This window comes from Triticum urartu, chromosome 4A (assembly GCF_056163025.1).
Source record: "Triticum urartu cultivar PI428250 chromosome 4A, HENAU_Tu73, whole genome shotgun sequence".
In the NCBI taxonomy this organism is placed as follows: domain Eukaryota; kingdom Viridiplantae; phylum Streptophyta; class Magnoliopsida; order Poales; family Poaceae; genus Triticum; species Triticum urartu.
This window is the reverse complement of record NC_141876.1, coordinates 21,574,276-21,593,774: the sequence shown is the minus strand read 5'-3', so window position 1 is coordinate 21,593,774 and position 19,499 is coordinate 21,574,276. Positions and strand designations below refer to the sequence as shown.

The 19,499-nt window shown below is 45.7% G+C and overlaps 3 protein-coding genes and 1 pseudogene across 5 annotated transcripts; 3 read left to right on the top strand and 1 right to left on the bottom strand.

Annotated features, from left to right (window-relative positions):
- Window positions 1-246: 246 nt before the first annotated feature.
- LOC125532044 (premnaspirodiene oxygenase-like) lies at window positions 247-2,067 on the top strand. Its single transcript, XM_048696222.2, has 2 exons — window positions 247-1,140; window positions 1,423-2,067. The coding sequence occupies exons 1-2, from the start codon at window positions 247-249 to the stop codon at window positions 2,065-2,067; spliced, it is 1,539 nt and encodes a 512-aa protein (XP_048552179.2).
- A 58-nt stretch (window positions 2,068-2,125) lies between these two features.
- LOC147974543 (receptor-like kinase TMK3) lies at window positions 2,126-5,581 on the top strand (annotated as a pseudogene).
- A 6,513-nt stretch (window positions 5,582-12,094) lies between these two features.
- Window positions 12,095-13,904, bottom strand: LOC147974542 (uncharacterized). Its single transcript, XM_087519502.1, has 2 exons — window positions 12,415-13,904; window positions 12,095-12,317 (listed from the first exon to the last, which is right to left on the bottom strand). Exons 1-2 carry the CDS (start codon window positions 13,887-13,889, stop codon window positions 12,095-12,097), a joined length of 1,698 nt encoding a protein of 565 aa, XP_087375628.1. The 5' UTR covers window positions 13,890-13,904.
- Window positions 13,905-17,174: 3,270 nt separating this feature from the next.
- LOC125550324 (uncharacterized) lies at window positions 17,175-19,499 on the top strand. 3 transcript variants are annotated; one of them, XR_015600149.1, is made up of 5 exons: window positions 17,175-17,498; window positions 17,982-18,067; window positions 18,453-18,534; window positions 18,623-18,686; window positions 18,945-19,499. XR_015600149.1 is itself a non-coding variant. In XM_087517556.1 (4 exons), exons 1-3 carry the CDS (start codon window positions 17,316-17,318, stop codon window positions 18,487-18,489), a joined length of 306 nt encoding a protein of 101 aa, XP_087373682.1. In that variant the 5' UTR covers window positions 17,175-17,315; the 3' UTR covers window positions 18,490-18,534; window positions 18,945-19,499. The 3 variants fall into 3 exon arrangements, 2 of the variants coding, with proteins under 2 accessions (XP_087373682.1, XP_087373681.1); XM_087517556.1 differs by lacking the exon at window positions 18,623-18,686; XM_087517555.1 differs by having other exon boundaries at window positions 18,623-19,499.

Here is a 19,499-nt window from a genome sequence, read left to right as displayed (position 1 = left end):
TGCATGCAATGCACCGGCTTTGTGCTATGCTAGGGTTAAATTTACGTTGGCGCGCGGCGATGGAGTCGTCGAAACCAAAGAGGGAAGCACGTACGTTCCCGTGGACGCACTTGCTCACTTCTGCTATAAAACCAGACGGTATCTACACCAGTGAGATCAGTGCAAGCCTTCAAGCTCGCTAGCTAGCAAGCTAGGTCAGTAGATCACTCCACCGGCCAAACCGTGGCCAATCTCTCCAAGGTAGCCATGGAGGACGCCACGTACAACGCCATCCTCCTGGCCCTCCTGGCCGTGTCCATGATCTACTTCTTCAGGCCGTCCTCGGCGCGCCGGCCGCCGGGCCCGCGCACGTTGCCGATCATCGGGAGCGTGCACCACTTCGTGAACACGCTGGTGCACCGGAGGCTCCGGGACCTGGCCGGCGTGCACGGGCCCATCATGATGCTCAAGATCGGGCCGATGCCGCTGGTGGTGGTGACGTCGCGGGAGCTGGCGCGCGAGGTGCTCAAGGTGCAGGACCCCAACTTCGCCAACCGGCCCCGGCTGCTCGTGGGCCGCATCTGCGGCTACGGCTGGACCGACATCATCTTCGCCCCCACCAGCGACTACTGGCGCAAGATCCGCAAGCTCTGCATCCACGAGATCCTCAGCCCCAAGCGCGTGCTCCAGTTCCAGTTCATACGCGAGGAGGAGGTGCAGAGGCAGGTGGACCTCATCCGCGCCGCCGCCGCGGCCGGCGAGCCGGTCGACGTCACCAGGATGGTGTACGACATCAGCAGCCGGACCATCTCTAGGTCCGCGTTCGGGGAGGTGCGGCCGGACATGCCGGTGTTCCAGCATGCCATCAAGCGCGTTGTCGGGCTGTCCAGCGGGTTCAACGTGCCTGACCTCTTCCCGCGGCTCAAGGAGGTGCTCGGCGAGGCCACCGGGATGAAGAGGAAGCTGCGGGAGATCCACCGAACGTTCGACGACATACTCGTGGACATCATCGAGGGGAGGCGGAGGGTGCGCGCTGACAGGATTGCTGCCGGTAAGGATGTCGTCGATGAGAATGTCGTCGACGTCATGCTCTCCTTGCAGAAGGGCGACAACCCCTGGGGGTTCCCAGTCACGGACAACACCATCAAAGCAGTCGTACTGGTAAGTCGTTTGCACACGTGTTACTTTGATGATGTCGCAGATTAAAGTGCATGCATGCATGCTTACCGGCAGATTAAATTAAAGAATGTGGCTAGGTCTCAATCGACAGAGATTTAACCAAGTCTCAGTCAAGTAACATATCATCTAAAAAAATCTGAAGAAAAATTATGCATGAATCTCAATGTATGATCTCATGAATATATCATCGACTGAGAATAACCAAGTCTAAGTCGATTGAGACTTAGCATGATTATAAATTAAAGTGGCTTCATATAATGGCAGGACATGTTTGCCGGCGGCACGGGGACCTCCGGCTCATCGACGGAGTGGGCGATGTCCGAGATCATGCGCACCCCGCGCGTGATGAAGAAGCTGCAGGACGAGGTCCGGCGAGCCTTCCACGGCAAGGACAGCATCAGCGAAACGGACCTCCGCAGCAACAGCGTCAGGTACCTCAAGCTCACCATGAAGGAGGCGATCCGGCTACACCCGGCGGCGCCGCTACTGGTGCCTAGGGAGAGCATCGAGACGACGGAGATTGGCGGGTACGTGGTGCCGGCCAAGTCAAGGATGGTGGTGAACGCGTGGGCCATCTCCAGGGACCCGCGCTACTGGAAGGACCCCGAGGAGTTCGTGCCGGAGCGGTTCGAGCAGGACGGCGCCGTCGATTTCCATGGCCTCCACTTCGAGTTCACGCCGTTCGGGGCCGGGAGGAGGATGTGCCCAGGGTACAACTACGGGCTCGCCGGCATGGAGCTCACGCTGCTGCAGCTCATGTACCACTTCGACTGGAGGCTGCCCGCCGGCGTGGACGAGGTGGACATGGCGGAGTCCATGGGGCTCGGCGTGCGCAGGAAGAACCCTCTTATGCTCTGCGCCACTCCCTACGTTGTCCCTCCTCCTGTTGCTCCCTTAGCTTCGACATGATATACGCTAGCTTGTTGCATTGGACGCACAGTGACTAACGTCTAGTACTGTGACACGCATGCCTGCGGTAAGTACCGGGGATTCAGGGCTGGCTGGACCAGGGTGCTCTATGCCACTCCTTACATTGTCCCTCCTCCTGCTGCTCCCTTAGCTTCGACATGATGCGCCCTTGTTGCATTGGAAGAGTAGTGACTCACGTCTGGTACTGCCATACGCATGGCCTTTGGTAAGTACCAGGGGTTGAGGGCTCGACCAGGGTAAATGTGTGTCTATATATCGCTCTCTTTTTACTGTCATACATAAGTATTTTCTTTGACAAGAGACAAACATATATGTCATCTTTTTTTGCATGGATATGCCATCTATTTGGGAAGCATTAGCTTTTTGACTTAATTTATATGTTATACATTTGGGGACTGAGGGAGTATTGATCAATCTGGGCCAACAGCCATAGAATGTGCTCATTGGAGGGCCTATATTTAGCCATCCATACCGAAATATGCCTCAAATTTATTTATAGAAAGAAAAATCCCAATCTCGTAAAGTCCTCCTCCCTCTGTTATATCTCCTCCCGTGACTCTGCGTGGCGGTCCTGACGCCCATGCACCCCTCCAATCTCCGGCGAGGATTTTTTTTTTCAATTTCCATCTTCTTTGTTGTCCCTGACCACTGCCCCACTCCTCTTATGCGATCTTTGACAGAGAATTGATGGAGTGAATAATTTTTTCAATCTTTCACAGTACGATGTCACTTGAAACGACATGGCGCTCGCGATCTAATGGATGCAATCACCACGAAAACAACACACACACACACCTTGAATAAGAAGTACGTGGACGATCCTCCAAGAATTATCAACAAATTAGAGACACCATCTCCAATCTCTCGCGAAAAATCCAAAGCAGTTCTTAAAACTTCTCCAAAAAACACACGAAATATCATTGCCAATACCTGTTCAACTTTAAGATTGGCTTTGACTCAAATCTTTCCTACCGTGCACGGGGTTTGAAAGGTGGGCTTTACTTCCTTCTTCGACATAATTTGAAACTTCAACGTGCCAATCTCCAATACCTATACCTCTGGAGCTAAACGTTTCATGGTCATACATTGTTGCATACAACTGATGGTAACAATTTGATTTCTTTTGTCAGGGCACTTAATTGGTACGACATACTTCTCCGGCAATGTACTTTTGTCAAGGCGCTTAGCTGGTATGACATACTTCTCAGGCAATGACCTTTTGTCAGGACGCTTAGTCGGTACGACATACTTCTCCGGTAATGAAAAATTAGTCTTCATATACAGTGTCAGATCATCCTCCGCGATATCACATGCCATCGTTGCGCTTCTCTTGCTCGTCCCCTACTACATGGCAGAGCGGCACTGCAAGTGGAGTAACATGCACACCGAGTGCACGTGAGAAGCACTTAGAGGGAAACATGTCTATCGACCGCCATCATCGATTCTGACAAACTGGTGCTTGCTAAACCACACCATCATGACACTGAGAGACCGAAGAGGAGAAGTACCCATCCAAGCGAAGAAGTGCCCAAACCTTGGTCCATAGAGGATGGATTTCGTCACTTTGTCGACTCCTTCCTCACATGCGTACATGTCACGAGGTGAGCCCATATCTAATTTTACAGAGCATCTACCCTAGGCCCTATCTATATCTTCGACGCCAACTTCAGGCAAGAAGTTGTCGTTGGCCGCGTGAAAGGAAGAAGAAGATGAAGAGAGACCTTCATATACAGTCGAGGTCGTTTGATTAGTTATGTTACGGGAAGTGCTAGCTGCAAAAAAGTTAATCTTCTAAAATTTGAGGGATTAAAATTGGGGAAAAGTTTATGGGGTTATATGATGGGAGAAGAGCTAAAGATGCAGTTAAGGGGATAAAGATTGGATATGGTCATAGGAAAGAAACTCTAAGAAAGCATAGGAGACTCTCACTGCAGTGTAATCATTACTATAAGATTCTTTGGTGTGCCATCGATGCTCTTCTTCTCTGCATCATTACAAGGAAACACGATTGGGGGACTGGACACAAAAGTCTGCTTAACCGGTCAACCAACTTCATCGGCTATTTTGGTGTCCTCGATTGAGTAAAGTGGCGGAGATGGAGAAATATTTTTCGGGATGGAAAAAATATGGAGATCTGAGGGGGCCAAACATATTTATTTCACATCTAAGACCTCCAAAAAAATCCTTCACATTTCCCCCAATGTCGCGCGGGGGGGGGGGGGGGGGGGGGGGGGGGGAGGGGGGGCAATGCCCCCTGACGTTCACATAGCTTCGCAAGTGATTGAGTATGTCTGTCAATCGGTTCACTAGCCCATTGTTAGTGCCATCGGCTCACTGCATGGTGTTTTCGACAACAACACCGCTGGCTTGCTCTTGGCCCTCGAAGATTTTGACTTTAGCAACGACAACGTCAGTGGACACCTTCCTATCTTGGTGCTCCCCCAACTGAGATGCCTGCCCTGCTTCAGGTGTTGAACCTCACCAACAAGCCAATCAGTACATGGGCACTACCGAATGATCTTCGTTCGCTGAGATTGCTCCACGTCTTGGAAGCTAGCAATGCCGGTGTCATCGGCTCACTTGATGGCGTTTTCAGCAACAACACGACCATGTTCCCCTTCCCATCACTCGATGCCATTTACTTGGCCGACAATCGACTGGTCGGAACATCGGTGGACATGGAAGGCAGCATGATCACCAAGATTGACCTCAGTAACAACCTATTCAGCGGGCCGATTACCTTCACCACCGGCGTGACGTCATCTATTCAACATCGGAAGCTCGACCACAATCGGTTCATCGGCGACCTGCCCGACTTCACCGACTTCACCTGGCTGGGTCTCCTCTCCTTGGACCACGAAAAAATCACCGGTGTGGTTCCTGCACCGCTTCCCTAGCTCTCCAGGATCGCCAGTGTCGATCTGACTGGAAACCTGCTACAGGGCCCCGTGCCGAAGTTCGGCAAGTATGTGCTCACCGACATTGCGGAAGCGGCGGTCGGAGGAAGCTTCTACCGCCTTGACCGGGGACCGTGCGATTCGGAGGTGACGGCTCTTCTATCCATCGCTGGCGCACTAGGCTTCCCGCGGATCGTCCCCTGGAGCTGGCTGAGGAATGATGCGTGTGCCGGCTGGATGGGTTCACCGGTGAGCTGCCCGAGCATCTCCAGCGTCTCAAGTAATCATCTTCGTGTAGAGATCCCTAAGGGTGGGTGGTCCGGACTCCTGCTATGCTAGCTTTTCTACCACTCCAATTATGTCATGCTGCCCCAATTATTCACGGACCCACTTTCAATCCAGGTTCTTGACCCAAGTAAATTTTGTGTCCCGGGAGTCAAATAAATATAGTTATTTATACCAACTTTTGTATCATCTACTAAATCATTTTTCTCAAATCACAATCACATTTAATATATTATGTAATGAAATGTATTTTGTAATAAAATTTACATTATTTTTTCAACAAATGCGCCTTAGAATATATATATATATATAAATATATATATAAAATCATATTAAATGTGAAAATATAAGGGAAACGATCACATGCCTCTCGGATTAATTCTTCACATTTCCACACACTCTTTTTTAATGCATTGTGCCTAAAAAAATGTAACAATACACTATAAGAAAATTAAAATTATGTTTCCTCGGTTTATTTTGTTGGGTGTGTCTAGCGCACTTCTAGATGTGCTCTAGTTATTGCACATCTAAGTGAGTGAATCAAGCATAAAGAGAAAAAGAAAAAAGAGAAAGAAAATATTCACACGAATCTTAATGTAAGATTAATGACATATGACTTAGATGTGCAATACTTATGGCACATCTGGATGTGCTTTAGCAAAACTGTATTTTGTTACACTTGCAAGAAAATAATGTATATGACTCTGTGTATCCTTAAATAACTTGTTATAGATCTCTAAAGTGTTAGGTATAAGAAATATCTTCACAACAAATCTTCTTTATAGTTTTAAGAACTAGTGCAAAAAAAGTCCAAAATACATATGTGGTGTTTACAAGAAACTTATCACTAAATCAGAGCATGTTGCTTTATCTTTTTCCTGGTCAACTGTGTCTTGCATATTACAGTGGGTATGTCACTTTGTAGTGAAATAACATCGCTCTATTTTTTTGTGGGGGGAAAAGAGATTGTATTACTTATGACAGTGCATGCCATACCTGTCACCAAAGGCACGTGCGCACCCCTGGTGTGATATAACTATGGCACACCTCGTGTGGTCGATCGATCGGTCATCAGATCCTAGTTTTGAGACCTCGAATCATCAGGGCAATGGCATACCAGCAGTTGTTGATGATGCGAGTGCTCGTCATGGCCATCGCCCTTATCCGCGTCCCATGCTGCATGCCCGCGGGCGGCGGTGACGCTGAGGCCATGCCAAGTCCATCTGGTGGAAGTGGAACGTCCCCTCATCCGACCCATCCGACCCATGCGATTCACCGATGAGGTGGTTGGCTTCGTGTTGGTAAGCTGAGCTGTCAACGACACATGAGGTTTTTTTTAAGAGGACACATGAAGTTGGTTCGTGTTTCCTCAATCATAACGCGGCGTGAAATTGGCACCGAAGGGGTAAATAGGCCATGCCTGGCACGCGGCACGCCAGGGGCCGTGTCTGGGCCACGAGGCTGGGCACACAGGTCGGCACGACACAACGAAATCATTAGTTGAGGAGTACTCGTTATAAAGATCACTCCTACCTCCACAGTTTATGATAAGTGGCGAGTTACATGTGCGTCACTTGTCGTAACCTATGAGTTTTTCCTTTTCTTGTAGATCCGTTTATTCAAAATATTTTATATCTTAAACTGTGTGTCCAAATCTTGAACTGGGAAGGCCTTGAATCCCTAAGAATCCACTCCGTTTATATGTAATGTACTTGGGGATGAAGGGAGTATTGATCAATCTGGCCAACGGCCATAGAATGTGCTCGTTGGAGGCCATATATTTAGCCATCCCTACCCAAAAATGCCTCAAATTTATTTATAACAAGAAATAGCCCAATCTCGTAAAGTCTCTCTCCCTCTACTCTATCTCCTCCTGTGACTCTCTCCTCCACCGATGCTACGACGTTGCTCCTCTCCATCGTCTCCGACCACGACGACGGTCCTGACGCCCATGCACCCTTCAATCTCCGGTGAGGATTTTGTTTCTTCAAATTTTGTCTTTTTGTTGTCCCTGACCACCGGCCCGCAGTGGTGGAGCTTGAAAGAAATCTTTGGAGGGGCGAAGCTATAAAAAACAAATAAATCATACGAATACAACAAGTTAGATTTCTAACCAGTACAGAATTGAGTTCACTACAAATGAGATCTTCATTTCTTTGCACCCTTAAAGTCCTATTTAACCATGGAGCCTTCGATTCAGTACAAATGAGCTTCATAACAAAAGAAACTGTACCAAAATCCTATTTAACCATGGAGCATTCGGTTCACTACAGATCAACTCGCCATTTCTTTGCACCCTTAAAGTGCACAAGAACATCATCATACACCTTGACAGCCGGGTACCTGTCCAAGCGTACACCTTGCAGCCAGATCGAAAGTGCAAACAGTGGGCAGCACCGAATCAGGGAACAGTCAAAATCAACTCAGATCTGGCGTACCTACCAGACAAAGGTGATTGATGGGTAGGCGCCGTAGCCAGGCATGTAACCAGACAGAGGTGATCATAAACCAGGCATCTAAGACCTTGAATCCCTAAGAATTCGCCAGCACCAGCGTCTCCGGTGGCGACCACCTCTCCAACATCTCTTTAGGTGAACATTCCCGCCAACCCCCGATATTCACAATTAACCCAAAAATCCAATGCAAGTAGAAATAGCACAATGTTTTTTACATCAATACATGTGTGTCATGAATTATCCAACCATCATTTTTTCACTAAAAAAACCCGACTGCGACAAATGAATACAAAGCAACTAATTGTGCACCAATCGAATAGTTTATGACAATTTGAAAAGGGTCACTTTTGCGTGTCTAGCATACCAAATTAATGAGAACTTTAAAGTGAAATATTCATATAAGCAAGCGGCAGTGGAGTAGAAACCGCAAGGCGATAGAGAGTTTACAATTAAAATTGGAGAACATGCAGGAGCTAGCCTTAATATGGCTCACCTTTGTCCCAGCTAGGAATTCTTCCGGCTAAATAAGGAGTAGAACAGCTACGTCCAGATGTCCTGGATCAGCACGCACCCCCTAATTAACTCACCGATTTTAATGTCCTGCAAAATCACTGGTAAGTATACCAATAAACGTAAATAGTTGCGGTTCTTCTGGAAATTACTTTATCGCACACAGCACCACACATGCATGGAATAGGAAAGGGGGGAACATGAAACTTGGGGGAAGTAAAAAGATGTTGTTTGCCGTGATACTTCTCAATAGAATTCAGTTGTTTATATACAGCTCGTACAACTTCAGTTACACATCAAGAGATGGTGGATAATTAAGAGTGAGCTCTGTAGACCTTCTATATTCTAGCACTAAGCCATAATGCTAGAGCACTAACGTAATACAGCTAACACACCCCCTCAATCTCAACCGTCAGACACAAGATTGAGATTGCGACGACACCGGTCTAGCATAAGCTTCATGCATGGTTTGGTGAAGATATCCACGACCTGATCTTTTGAAGCTATGAACCGGACCTCTAGAGCCCCTAGTGCCACCTTCTCTCGGACAAAGTGGAAGTCGACCTCAATGTGTTTTGTCCTTGCATGAAACACAGGGTTTGCTATAAGATAGGTAGCTCCGAGGTTGTCACACCATAGAACTGGAGGGCGTGTTTGCGAGATGCGCAACTCTTTGAGTAATGATTGTACCCAAGTAACTTCGGCAGTCCCATTTGCCAACGCCTTGTACTCTGCTTCTGTAGATGAGCGTGACACGGTTGACTGTTTCCGTGCGCTCCAAGAAATTAAGGTTGGCCCAAAGAAGACCGCAAAGCCACCGGTTGAGCGCCGATCATCAACACATCCAGCCTAATCCGCGTCTGTGAAAACGCTCAAGAGTGTAGACGGTGATCTTCGTATATTGAGTCCGGAGGATATTGTCCCTTTGACATAGCGGAGAATTCGTTTTACAGCCTCCCAATGGATCTTGGTTGGTTGAGCCAAAAACTGGCAAACCTTGTTGACAGCGAACGAAATGTCGGGTCTGATGAATGTCAAGTATTGCAGACCGCCAACAATACTGCGGTAGACAAAGGCATCCTCATCATTGAGTGCTTCGCCAACGTCGCGTGATAACTTTTCTTGCACATTCATGGGGGTTGACACTGGCTTGCAATTTTCCATGTGTGTACGAAGAAGAAGGTCGGTAGCATATTTCTTCTGAGTAAGACTGAGCCCCCCAGAATTGGAAGCCACTTCAATGCCCAAGAAATACCGCAATGGCCCAAGGCCCTTCACCGGGAAGGACTGGGCTAGCTGATCCAATAGACGCTGAACAGTAGTCGGGCATGAACTAGCGATGATGATGTCATCAGGGACGAATCTAAGGGGGGGCGAGACCCCCCCTAATGATCGTCTCGTCCCTCGATAGCGATCAACTAATTGCTAATTTCTCCCTTGCCCGCTTGTTCCGTGCTTGCTTCGCCCTCCCTATTCTTTTTTCACGCCTTTTCTCATTAACGTGAACGGATCAGCCCATGTACAGCCCATTGCAGGCTAAAAGTAATAAAATCATAAAGGAGAATTACCTAGCATGCCATCTTGGAAGGCAAATAGGCATGTTAACACGCAGCCACGACCTTATCGCTGCTCTCTCCAAGCCGCCGCTGCGATCGAGACTAACGCCCGCTGGCTGCTGTGATCGGATCTCTCCGTTGGGCCGCCATCGAGAAGCGGAGAAGGGAAGGCGGCTCCAGGTAGGCGCGTGTCAGATCCACGCACATGTACGCACATGTTCCCGGTTCCCAGCAGACCGGAAGCATGGATGAACATCAACAACACAAGGGAAAAGGTAGTTGATTTTCACATCAGATTAGTTTGTTTTTTTTAAAATCATAGAAGTATGATCATACGGATTTAGAATCAATTATAAATCTTTTACTCGTGCGATCCATTGCATCGCAATCAAGAGCAGCGGATAAGGGTAGGAGACAACCGCCGGCGAGCGCCTGATACACGGGGATATTGCCGATGAACGGCAACGAAACGAGGAAAAGGTAGTTTATTTTGAGACCTAGATTAGTCCTGGTTTATCATTTTCAAACTAATCATTGTTCTCTTTGTACCACTCTTCTTTGATAGCTTCAACAAAATCGCATGCTTTTGCCGATTCTGATTTCGGGATTGAGTTGAATCAGTGCGGTTCATCTCGCCAATTCCAACAAATAATGAGATTGGGTAATGTATTATTCACCTACATTGCATTACTACAAATTATTAGTTCATAAGATTATCTTGTGTTTCTAGTGTTGTGAATTTTTTTTGTCAGATGTCAATTTTCTTTCAAGTTTTGTTCATGAGAATGCGATGAATAGATTAGAAAAAGATAAGTTTGCACCATGGCATCTCCATTAGACTAGAACCTAAGATTTTTTTTACAACATAGCCGTCGCGTATGTTATGACCGGTTTAGCTTATAACCGGAGGAGGCCCACCCGGCAGTAGTTAGGAGGCTTGGCCCACAAATTATCTTAGGTTAATTCGTATGCAAGTTATCTAGGTTATAAATATACGCTGTAAGACTTTTTTCAGATTAAGCAATAAGAAGAATATTATCTCTATTGCCCGGCTCCCAGAGGAGCCGGAACCCTAAAAACCCTAGCCGCCTCCTGTCTCCGCCGCCGCCCCACGCGCAAGGACGGCGCCTCGCCGCCGGCCGCCGCGCTCGAGCCCTCGCCCCTCTCCCTCCTTCCCCTACAGCCTCCAGCCAAGACCGGGCAGAACCCTAGCCCCTAACAGCGTATGAGACGAAACCTCGCCCCCCTATGTCGAAATCCTGGCTCCGTCCCTGGATGTCATCGACGTAGACGAGCATATACATGGTGATGCCGGCATGAGCGAAGATGAAGAGGGACGTATCTGCTATAGAGGGAGCAAAACCAAGTTGCTGGAGACGATCACTGAGCCGGGAGTACCACGTGCGTGGCGACTGTTTGAGGCCATATAGAGCGCGCTGAAGTTTGCAGACATAACCTGGGTACCGAGGATCCTCAAAGCCAGGTGGTTGCTGCATATAGGCAGTCTCGAAGAGTTCGCCATGAAGGAAAGCATTGCTGACATCAAGTTGGCGTAGGCTCCAACCGCGCGAAACAGCTAGAGTGAGGACGAGTCGGACGGTTGCCGGCTTAACAACCGGACTGAAGGTGTCGAGGTAGTCAACGCCATAGCGTTGAGTGAAGCCCTTAGCCACGAGACGAGCCTTGTACTTGTCGATGCTACCGCCGGCGTGTTCTTTGATCTTGAAAATCCACTTGCACCCAATGACATTCTGTCCCGGCGGTCGAGGACGAGCGTCCAGGTGCGGTTCTCCTGCAGAGCGGCGAACTCAAGCACCATGGCTTGACGCCAGAATGAATCTGTCATTGCAGAGCGGTAGGACGTGGGCGCCGCAAGGAACGCCCGACCACGCGGGTCATAGAGAACTGTGCCATCAGTAGGCACCCGAGGCCTGACGATGTTGTTGCGGAGCCGAGTAGTAACACCATGCCGAACGGCCGGCGTCGGAGCAGCCATAACAGGAGATGTGGCAATGCGTGCGACGCCACGGTGTCCGACTGCGTGGTGTTGGATGAACCAGACGAGGACGGACCGGGCGAACAGTGGCGGAGCTAGGAAAATTATATGACAGGGGCCGACTAAAGAGCACAACACTTTTGTACAGAAATTTTTGCAAACAAAATGAAACAAATAAAGTGTCAAAATATACTTCATTAATTATACCACCATTCATTGTCGACAGCAAAAGGATGTACACTTCTCAAATTGGTCATCGCCCAAAAGAAAAATCTAGACAACAAAAGATAGACGAACTAACTAGTTTTATGTAAATGGCACTCGGCGTGACGATTCATCGAACTCATCAATAATTGCATTTGTTGATATTCCAGCCGCAATCTCCTTTTCAATATAAATTACGAGGCAATCCCTTAGAAATCCATCTTCCATTTTAGTCCGAAGCCTTGTCTTCACAAGTTTCATGGCAGAAAATGCACGTTCTGTCGTTGCCGTTGAAACCGGTAGAGTAAGAACAAGTCGAATCAGTCTGTTCATGAAGAAATAGTTAGTACATTACTAATACCAACTAATACATAATTCACGGAGGGAAAATCAACTAATAGATAAGAGGAGAAATTATATACCTATCAATCAAATGATATTCATCCGATTTCCCGGTTGCTGCAAGTTGTTGACAAAATTCTGATATACTTGTCAAATTTTGAAACTTTGGGTTAGTGGGTACAACAATTTCATAATGTCGCAACTGACACCTTAGATTGTTCCTTTCTTGTTCTTCAAAATCAGCTGGATAGAATTTTGATGCTAGAGAACATATATTATCAATGTTAAATGATCTGAATGAATTACTAGGGTCCAAGAAGGTGCATAGAATTAGAAGCTCTGTTGCTTGTTTGTTGAATCTACAATTCAACTCTTGTGCTTGCTGATCAACGGCAACCATGAAAACGTCACACCGATAATGATGCTCAACTGTAGTCTCATCATCCGCACGTGAGTTAATGAAATCCACATAGAGGTCATCGAAATGTGGTGTTGGAACTCCATGTTTCCCACAAAATGAAAGCACATCAGCTTTAAGCTTGTTCCAACCATTATCTCTTAGTTCCTGAATCAACACTTTTGTAGTTTTAACATCATCCATGGCATTCACAATATCTTGAGATTTTTGTTGCAACTTTTTGCATAGCAAGTCTGTGATTCCCATAAGTTCTTTCATGACATGAAGAACAAATATGAAGTCAAAAGACATCATCAACTTAACAGCACCAGAAGCCTTTGCTCGTGCTGAAGGTGAGGTACCTGAACCTTTGGCAGTAGCAATGCTTTTAAGTACCAAGAATGTAGGTTTGTATAGTTTCAAAAGGCTGCAGATAGAAGCATAGTGAGAACTCCACCTAGTGTCACAAGGCCGCTGTAAAGTTCCTACTTGATTAGCCCCACTTCCGGTTTCAAGCTCACTAAGCTCAATTAGATGCTCCATTTCAGCCACTTGATTAACTTGCAGCTCATCATTTCTCTTGCTCGAAGACACAACCGTGTTGACAACAAGAGCAAGATGATTGAAAAAGTTGTGAACATCGGCTACTTCTTTAGATGCAGCAACAAGAGCAAGCTGCAATTGATGAGCAAAACAGTGAATGTAATATGCGTAAGGACACTCTTCCATGAACTTGGCTTGTAGACCATTCCACTCTCCACGCATGTTACTAGCACCATCATACCCCTGTCCACGAATATTGTTCACAACTAATCCATGTTGAGCCAACACAGAAGTTAACTTCCCTTTTAGAGTAGTTGAAGATGTATCGGAGACATGAACAATATCAAGAAAACGTTCACAAGTGAAACCAGGTTTGTCCACAAAACGAATAACCACTGCCATTTGCTCTCTTTTGGATTCATCTCTTGACTCGTCTACAAGCAAGCAGAACTTTGCATCCCCAATTTCTTTACAAATTTCTTTTTGCACATTAAAAGCAATCATATGCAGAAGTTCTTTCTGAATTGTAGGTGAGGTATACTTAGCATTCCCTGGAGCATTACCCAATACAACCGCACCAATTTCCTCATCATAAGAAGCTACCAATTTGACCATTTCAAGAAAATTACCTTGGTTCCTTGAATCAAGACTTTCATCATGTCCACGGAAGGGGCAAGCTTGGAATGCTAACCACCGTAGTGCATCGATTGTTACTCTAAGACGAAGCCTATTCTTCTTGATGTCCTCTTATGTTTGCTTCACCACTAATTGTTTCATATGGCATTTCTTATTCTTCAAATTATCATAACATTTGACAGTAAAACTATGAGCGGCTTTACTATCCTTTCCCATGTGAGTCAAGAATGCGCATTTGTTTCCATCATTAACTCGCTTCCATTTTCTGAATCCTTGCACTGTAAACACATTAGACCTTTTTTTTCCAAGTGGCTTCTTATAAAACAAAAAGCATGGAAAACAATAGACTGCATCTTTCAATGGTGAATATTCCAACCAAGGGAAGGATTTAAACCAATGATACTGAAACTTGCGTTGATGGACTACTGAATCATCAAGAGGGTACTCATCCATTTCAATCTGATATGCTCCATGCTTCATATATGCATTACGAGCTTGTTCTTGAGCATTATTGGAGGATAATCTCAAATTTGGCATCGCAAACCCGGATCCCTTTCTACTATCAGAACAGAAGCATCATCGTTCCCTCCCTCTCTCTGAACCTCAGGCGGTGTTGATGTTGCAATTTCTTCTTCTACTACTGGTTCTTGTTCATCCACCAAGTGAGGGCTGGCCCCCAAATTATTTTCTACAGAAGCATCAACTCTTGCTTTCTTCTCAAAAAAGGAATGCATTGTTACAGACTTTCTTTTATGTTTGGCCATGATTATTCTGTACAAATTGAACAGAATCGACTATTAGAAACTCACCTATTTAGAGAAATTAACAATCCGTATCCTTTAGCCGTTGCTTTGTTCATGGTCTGCTCTTGTACTCCTGGCCGGTTGATGGCTTTATTAATTCAAAGTCAGGCTCCTCTGGAGCCTTCGTTAAAAAAAATTAACAATCAAAAAAAACAAATACCAGATCTGAAATTTAGATGTGAGAAAGAGAGAGGAACTGGGAAGAATTTGTACCTCGAAGAAGAGCAGCAGACAGCCGACGGGAGAGGAACTGTGACAGATTTGGGACCTGGCCGCCTCGCTGGTTGTCTCCTTGGAGGGTTCGAGCATGGGGGCGGAGAGGCCGGGAGGGGAGGGGACCAAGAGAGCCAAAGAAATTTGGGGAAGAGAATTCACGTGTGCTGGAGAAGAAACAGGGGCGGTGGGCTTGGCTGCCTCACCTCACGGGTTCTCTTGGGATATACTAGAATAAATACTAATGGGAAAAGTCAAGATCACTGGTAGAAAAAGAGCCTTTAGTCTCGGTTCGTAAGGGCCTTTAGTCCCGGTTGCGGAACCGGGACTAAAGGCCCTCCACGTGGCAAATTTTCTGATTTTTTTTTGAAATTTTTTTTGAATTTTTTTTCAAATTTCTGAATTTTTTTAACCTCTAATCTCTAATCACCCTTCATCACTGCTCAATTTAATCTCTAATCACCCCTCATCATTCCAAATCATCTAACTTCCCGAACGGTCACCCATCCTCTCATTACTCCAGCCTAAGCACGCTTAACTTTCGGGTTCTATTCTCCCTCGTTTCCAAGTCTGCACTTGTTGTTTTCTTGACAATAGTAAGATGTCAATCCTATTAACCCTCAGGAATTTAGCTTGAGCATGAAGTCACATATTTCACTGTTTGAGTTTAAAAACTATTGTTCTAAAAAACAATAATTTTTTAGTAACACTAATATTTCTTGAATAAGTAGTTTGACCATTGTTTGACCACAGTTTATCCATAGTTTGACCAGATTTGACCAAAATTCAAAAAAGGTGAGATAATTATTTAATAACACTAATATTCTTGAATAATTATTTAGTAACACTAATACTTCTTGAATAAGTAGTTTGACCAGATTTACTGAAAATTTAAAAAAACTGAAATTTGAGCATAACTTTTTTTCCTTTTGGAATTTGAGGATTCTACAAATTTGCAAACAGGCCGTAGGCGGTCTCCATCGGATGTAACTTTTCGAGTAGATGATTTTTCATATAAAAAACTTTTTAATCCGAGTTCGTATGCAAAAGTTATGCCCATTTTACAAATTCCAGAGAGATTTTGTAAATAAAGTCGAAATTCATATTTGTAAATTTTTCCAACAACTAGACCACATATCACATGGGAAACTTATTTTATTTTATTTTTATTGACATTTCCATCATTTTCTTTTGTTTTTTCTAAAACTGAAAAGGCGGTCCACGGGAGGGGGGGGAGTGGGGGGAGTTTGAAAATGGGACCTTTAGTACCGGTTCGTGCCATGAACCGGTACTAATGCCTCAAAGCTCATTAGTCCCGGTTGGTGGCACCAACCGAGACTAAAGGTCTAACCTTTAGTACCGGTTGGTGCCACCAACTGGGATCAATGGGCATCGTATCCTTTAGTCCCGGTTCGTGACGAACCGAGACTAATGCCTTAGCCGCACGAATCGGGATAAATGCACCCATTGGTCAAAAATCACTGATGTAATGAGTATATTAGCTTGTTGGCCCGGGCCCGGGCCCGGGCCCCTGCTGGCCCCCTTGTGGCTCCGCCATTTTTTTTGAGCATCAGTATAAACACAAGCACGCGCATACACTCATCCCTATGAACGCACACACGCACACCCTATCCCTATAAGCACCTCCGAGAGACTGAGCCGGCATATCTCGCCGAAAATCCTGAAATAAATCCAGGAATAATGCGAGCACCAGGATTTAAACCCTGGTGGGTTAGGAATATCACTGTCCACCTAACCAACTCAACCACATGTTGATTCGCGTGGCTCCGCCATTGGGTGTGACGGAAGTGCTTCGTTCCTTTCGCTTGCCACGTTCTATCCCATCGTGTGGACTTTTTTTTTTGAGCATTCATTGTGTGGACTTGATGCGTGTGACGCATGGAGTACCTGCCTTCGATCATATCTCTTTTTTCATCTTGGGCCTGTAACATTTTTCACTTGTGTTTTTTTTAGAACGAAGGCTTAAAAAAAATCCAGCTTTGAATTAACAAAGGCATCAACCGGCCAGGATTACAACTTCAAATAACATCAAATACCAACTAAAAAAAATAAAACAGCACGTGTGTTTTCTTAAGCGGTTGGCACTTTGACCGAGCCATGTGGGTTGTACGTGTCCTGCGTTGCGATTTCACATATATTTTTCTTGTCTCTCTCGAAGCCTCGAGTCCAATCCCGTGTCATCGCTGCGCCACCCTTTCCTAATATCTAATATAAAAGGGCATCAGACGGACTCTCTTCTCATCTCTCTGTGCCCCCTCCCGCCGCATCCCCATCCCCTTCTCTTCTTTGCGGATGCGCTCGCTTTGGCTAGGCTAGGGTCGTTGCCGAGGCGTGGAGGCGCCCCAGTTCCCCATCTCCCCCCTCAGTGATGGAGAGGTGCGAGATGGATGTGGGGAGGAGCGGGCATGGTGCAGTCTGCAGTGGCCCAAGGAGACGTTGGCCTGGCAGCGGCGGCGGGAGCGGTTGGAGGCGACCACGGGCATCCAGTCGTCACGGCAAGGGGCCGGTGATGTGGCTGCTCAAGGTCCGGTTCATCTTGGATGTCACGGAGGTAACCCATATCCGAGCAGTACTTTACTCCAATCGCATGACACGCTGCTCCCACCTGTGAGGCTAAATCCCCATATTATCCATCCAAATCGGTCGTGTTCTCTGAATGATGTGTTGTGAGCTTCATGGTTGGGTGCAGACTCCTGCTTAAAGTTTACAATCGAACACAGTTTCCGGGATGGATGAGTGGTGTGCCTAATTTGTTTCTGAAAATTCCAAGGTTTCTATGTGGTTTCAGTAAAAAAAATTGATTGGGATAAGTTTGATTGATCTGATGATTCTGTTGTTTCTTACTGTCAAGAAAAAGTTGATCTCATGTTGTTTATATTTTATTATATGGGATTTATTTTGCAGTGATTGAGTGGTAAGAACCGACAATTAATCGACTTAATTAATTACATTTTTAGTGTTTGCATTATATATCAGTTCAGTTTTTATGCAAAATATGGGTACTCTGACCACTCCATGCCATGGGTACGTGCAGCCTTGCCTCATTGGACATGTTCCGCGTGCCCGGTGCCTGCCTGTGCGAGCAGGCGTCGACGGGGCAGAAGGCGGCCCTGTACACTGGTTTGTTCCTGCTCTGCCTGAATTTCGAAAAATAACTTTTCACGAGTTCTTCAAGTTCAGTAGAGTTAGTCTATGGATTTCTTTTCCTAGCATTAACTTCTACTTGTGTTTATTCGACGCAAGAATTGTAGAGCCATGGATGCAAGAAAATAAATTTGGGTCTGGTATTCCAATATGAGTCATTTTGAGAAGTGAAAAATGAAGACCCTTAATTGCAAACCAGCAAACAGAACAAGAAATAAAATTTTATTGATCCCAAATGACAACGCATCTGCTCTCTGTTTCTACAAGTTCATTTCATTCCACAAGCTTCTCCAATAATTACCTATAATTTTTTATATATAGCATTACCAATCGTCTGAACTATTGCTTGTGAACATTGCAGGCAACGCTTCCTGCACTTGAAAAACCTCGGACAGTGAAGAACATGGGAGTGCAAGGACACATTCTGTATTCTTGATATAATGGTAGGAAGTACTATGTAAATAGTGTTTTTGTAGTGACACTGACAAAGCTTATGCATGAGATAGAGCTTCGTTGTACATTACTTTGCAGGTTTCAAGCCTTTTGATGGAAGCTCCTGTATCTTCCTAGCAAGGCTGATGGACTCTGGTGCTTGGTGAATGTTGCCCAGCCCTAGACGTCTTCTTAAGTTTTGCATAAATACATCATCTGGGCTAATCAATTTATATGAAAACAAATCAGTAGTGATTTCGTCAAATATATGGGTTATTTTGATGACAGTTTGCTTCTCTCCCTAGCTGATCAAATCAACTATTTTAATCTCATTGAACAGCTAGATGAATTGAGGTGCTAATTAAATTAATATGCCCCCACCAATTTATTATGTACTAATTGAATTAATATGCTCTCACAGGTTTATTAGGTGATAACTAAAACGAACATTCTTTGGCTGACATTTGAAGTAAGATTTAAAACAACCTACAGAACAAACTGGAGAGGGTGCACATCAGATGGCTCCCTCCCATGGAGAATGAACTGAAGATTAATATTGATGGCACTTTCCACCCTGAACCGAACGCTGGCGGTTGGGGTGCAGTCATCAGGAATCATAAAGGAGAGGTAAAAGTATGTGGAGCACTTACATGGAGATCAGGCTGTTATATGGGGTGCCTAGCTAGGAATGGATAAAGGAGCCAGACCTATTGGCCTTGAAACAGATTCAGTGCTGCTGAAGAAGGGGGTAAACAATGATGAATGTGGCCTCTCTGCTCTCTACCTAGGCTTAGAGGAGATCAAGGAATATCTGAAGCAAAACTTTGAAGTGTGTCGTTTTACTTCTCCTAAGAGGAACTGTAATAAAGCAGGCCATTGTTTCGCTAGCTATGGTTGTACCTTAAGCATGTATGATCATCTTCAAACAGATCATGTAATTCCACTTGTATCGGACCTGGTGGCGACTCTTCTCTAA

Coding starts and splice junctions, on each gene's coding strand:
- LOC125550324 (XM_087517556.1), top strand. CDS start 17,316: ATGGAGAGGTGCGAGATGGATGTGGGGAGGAGCGGGCATGGTGCAGTC. Junction 17,499..17,981: donor TCATCTTGGATGTCACGGAG/GTAACCCATATC, acceptor GGGTACGTGCAG/CCTTGCCTCATTGGACATGT. Junction 18,068..18,452: donor GAAGGCGGCCCTGTACACTG/GTTTGTTCCTGC, acceptor TGAACATTGCAG/GCAACGCTTCCTGCACTTGA.
- LOC147974542 (XM_087519502.1), bottom strand. CDS start 13,889: ATGGTCAAATTGGTAGCTTCTTATGATGAGGAAATTGGTGCGGTTGTA. Junction 12,318..12,414: donor GAATATCATTTGATTGATAG/GTATATAATTTC, acceptor CTTCATGAACAG/ACTGATTCGACTTGTTCTTA.
- LOC125532044 (XM_048696222.2), top strand. CDS start 247: ATGGAGGACGCCACGTACAACGCCATCCTCCTGGCCCTCCTGGCCGTG. Junction 1,141..1,422: donor CCATCAAAGCAGTCGTACTG/GTAAGTCGTTTG, acceptor ATATAATGGCAG/GACATGTTTGCCGGCGGCAC.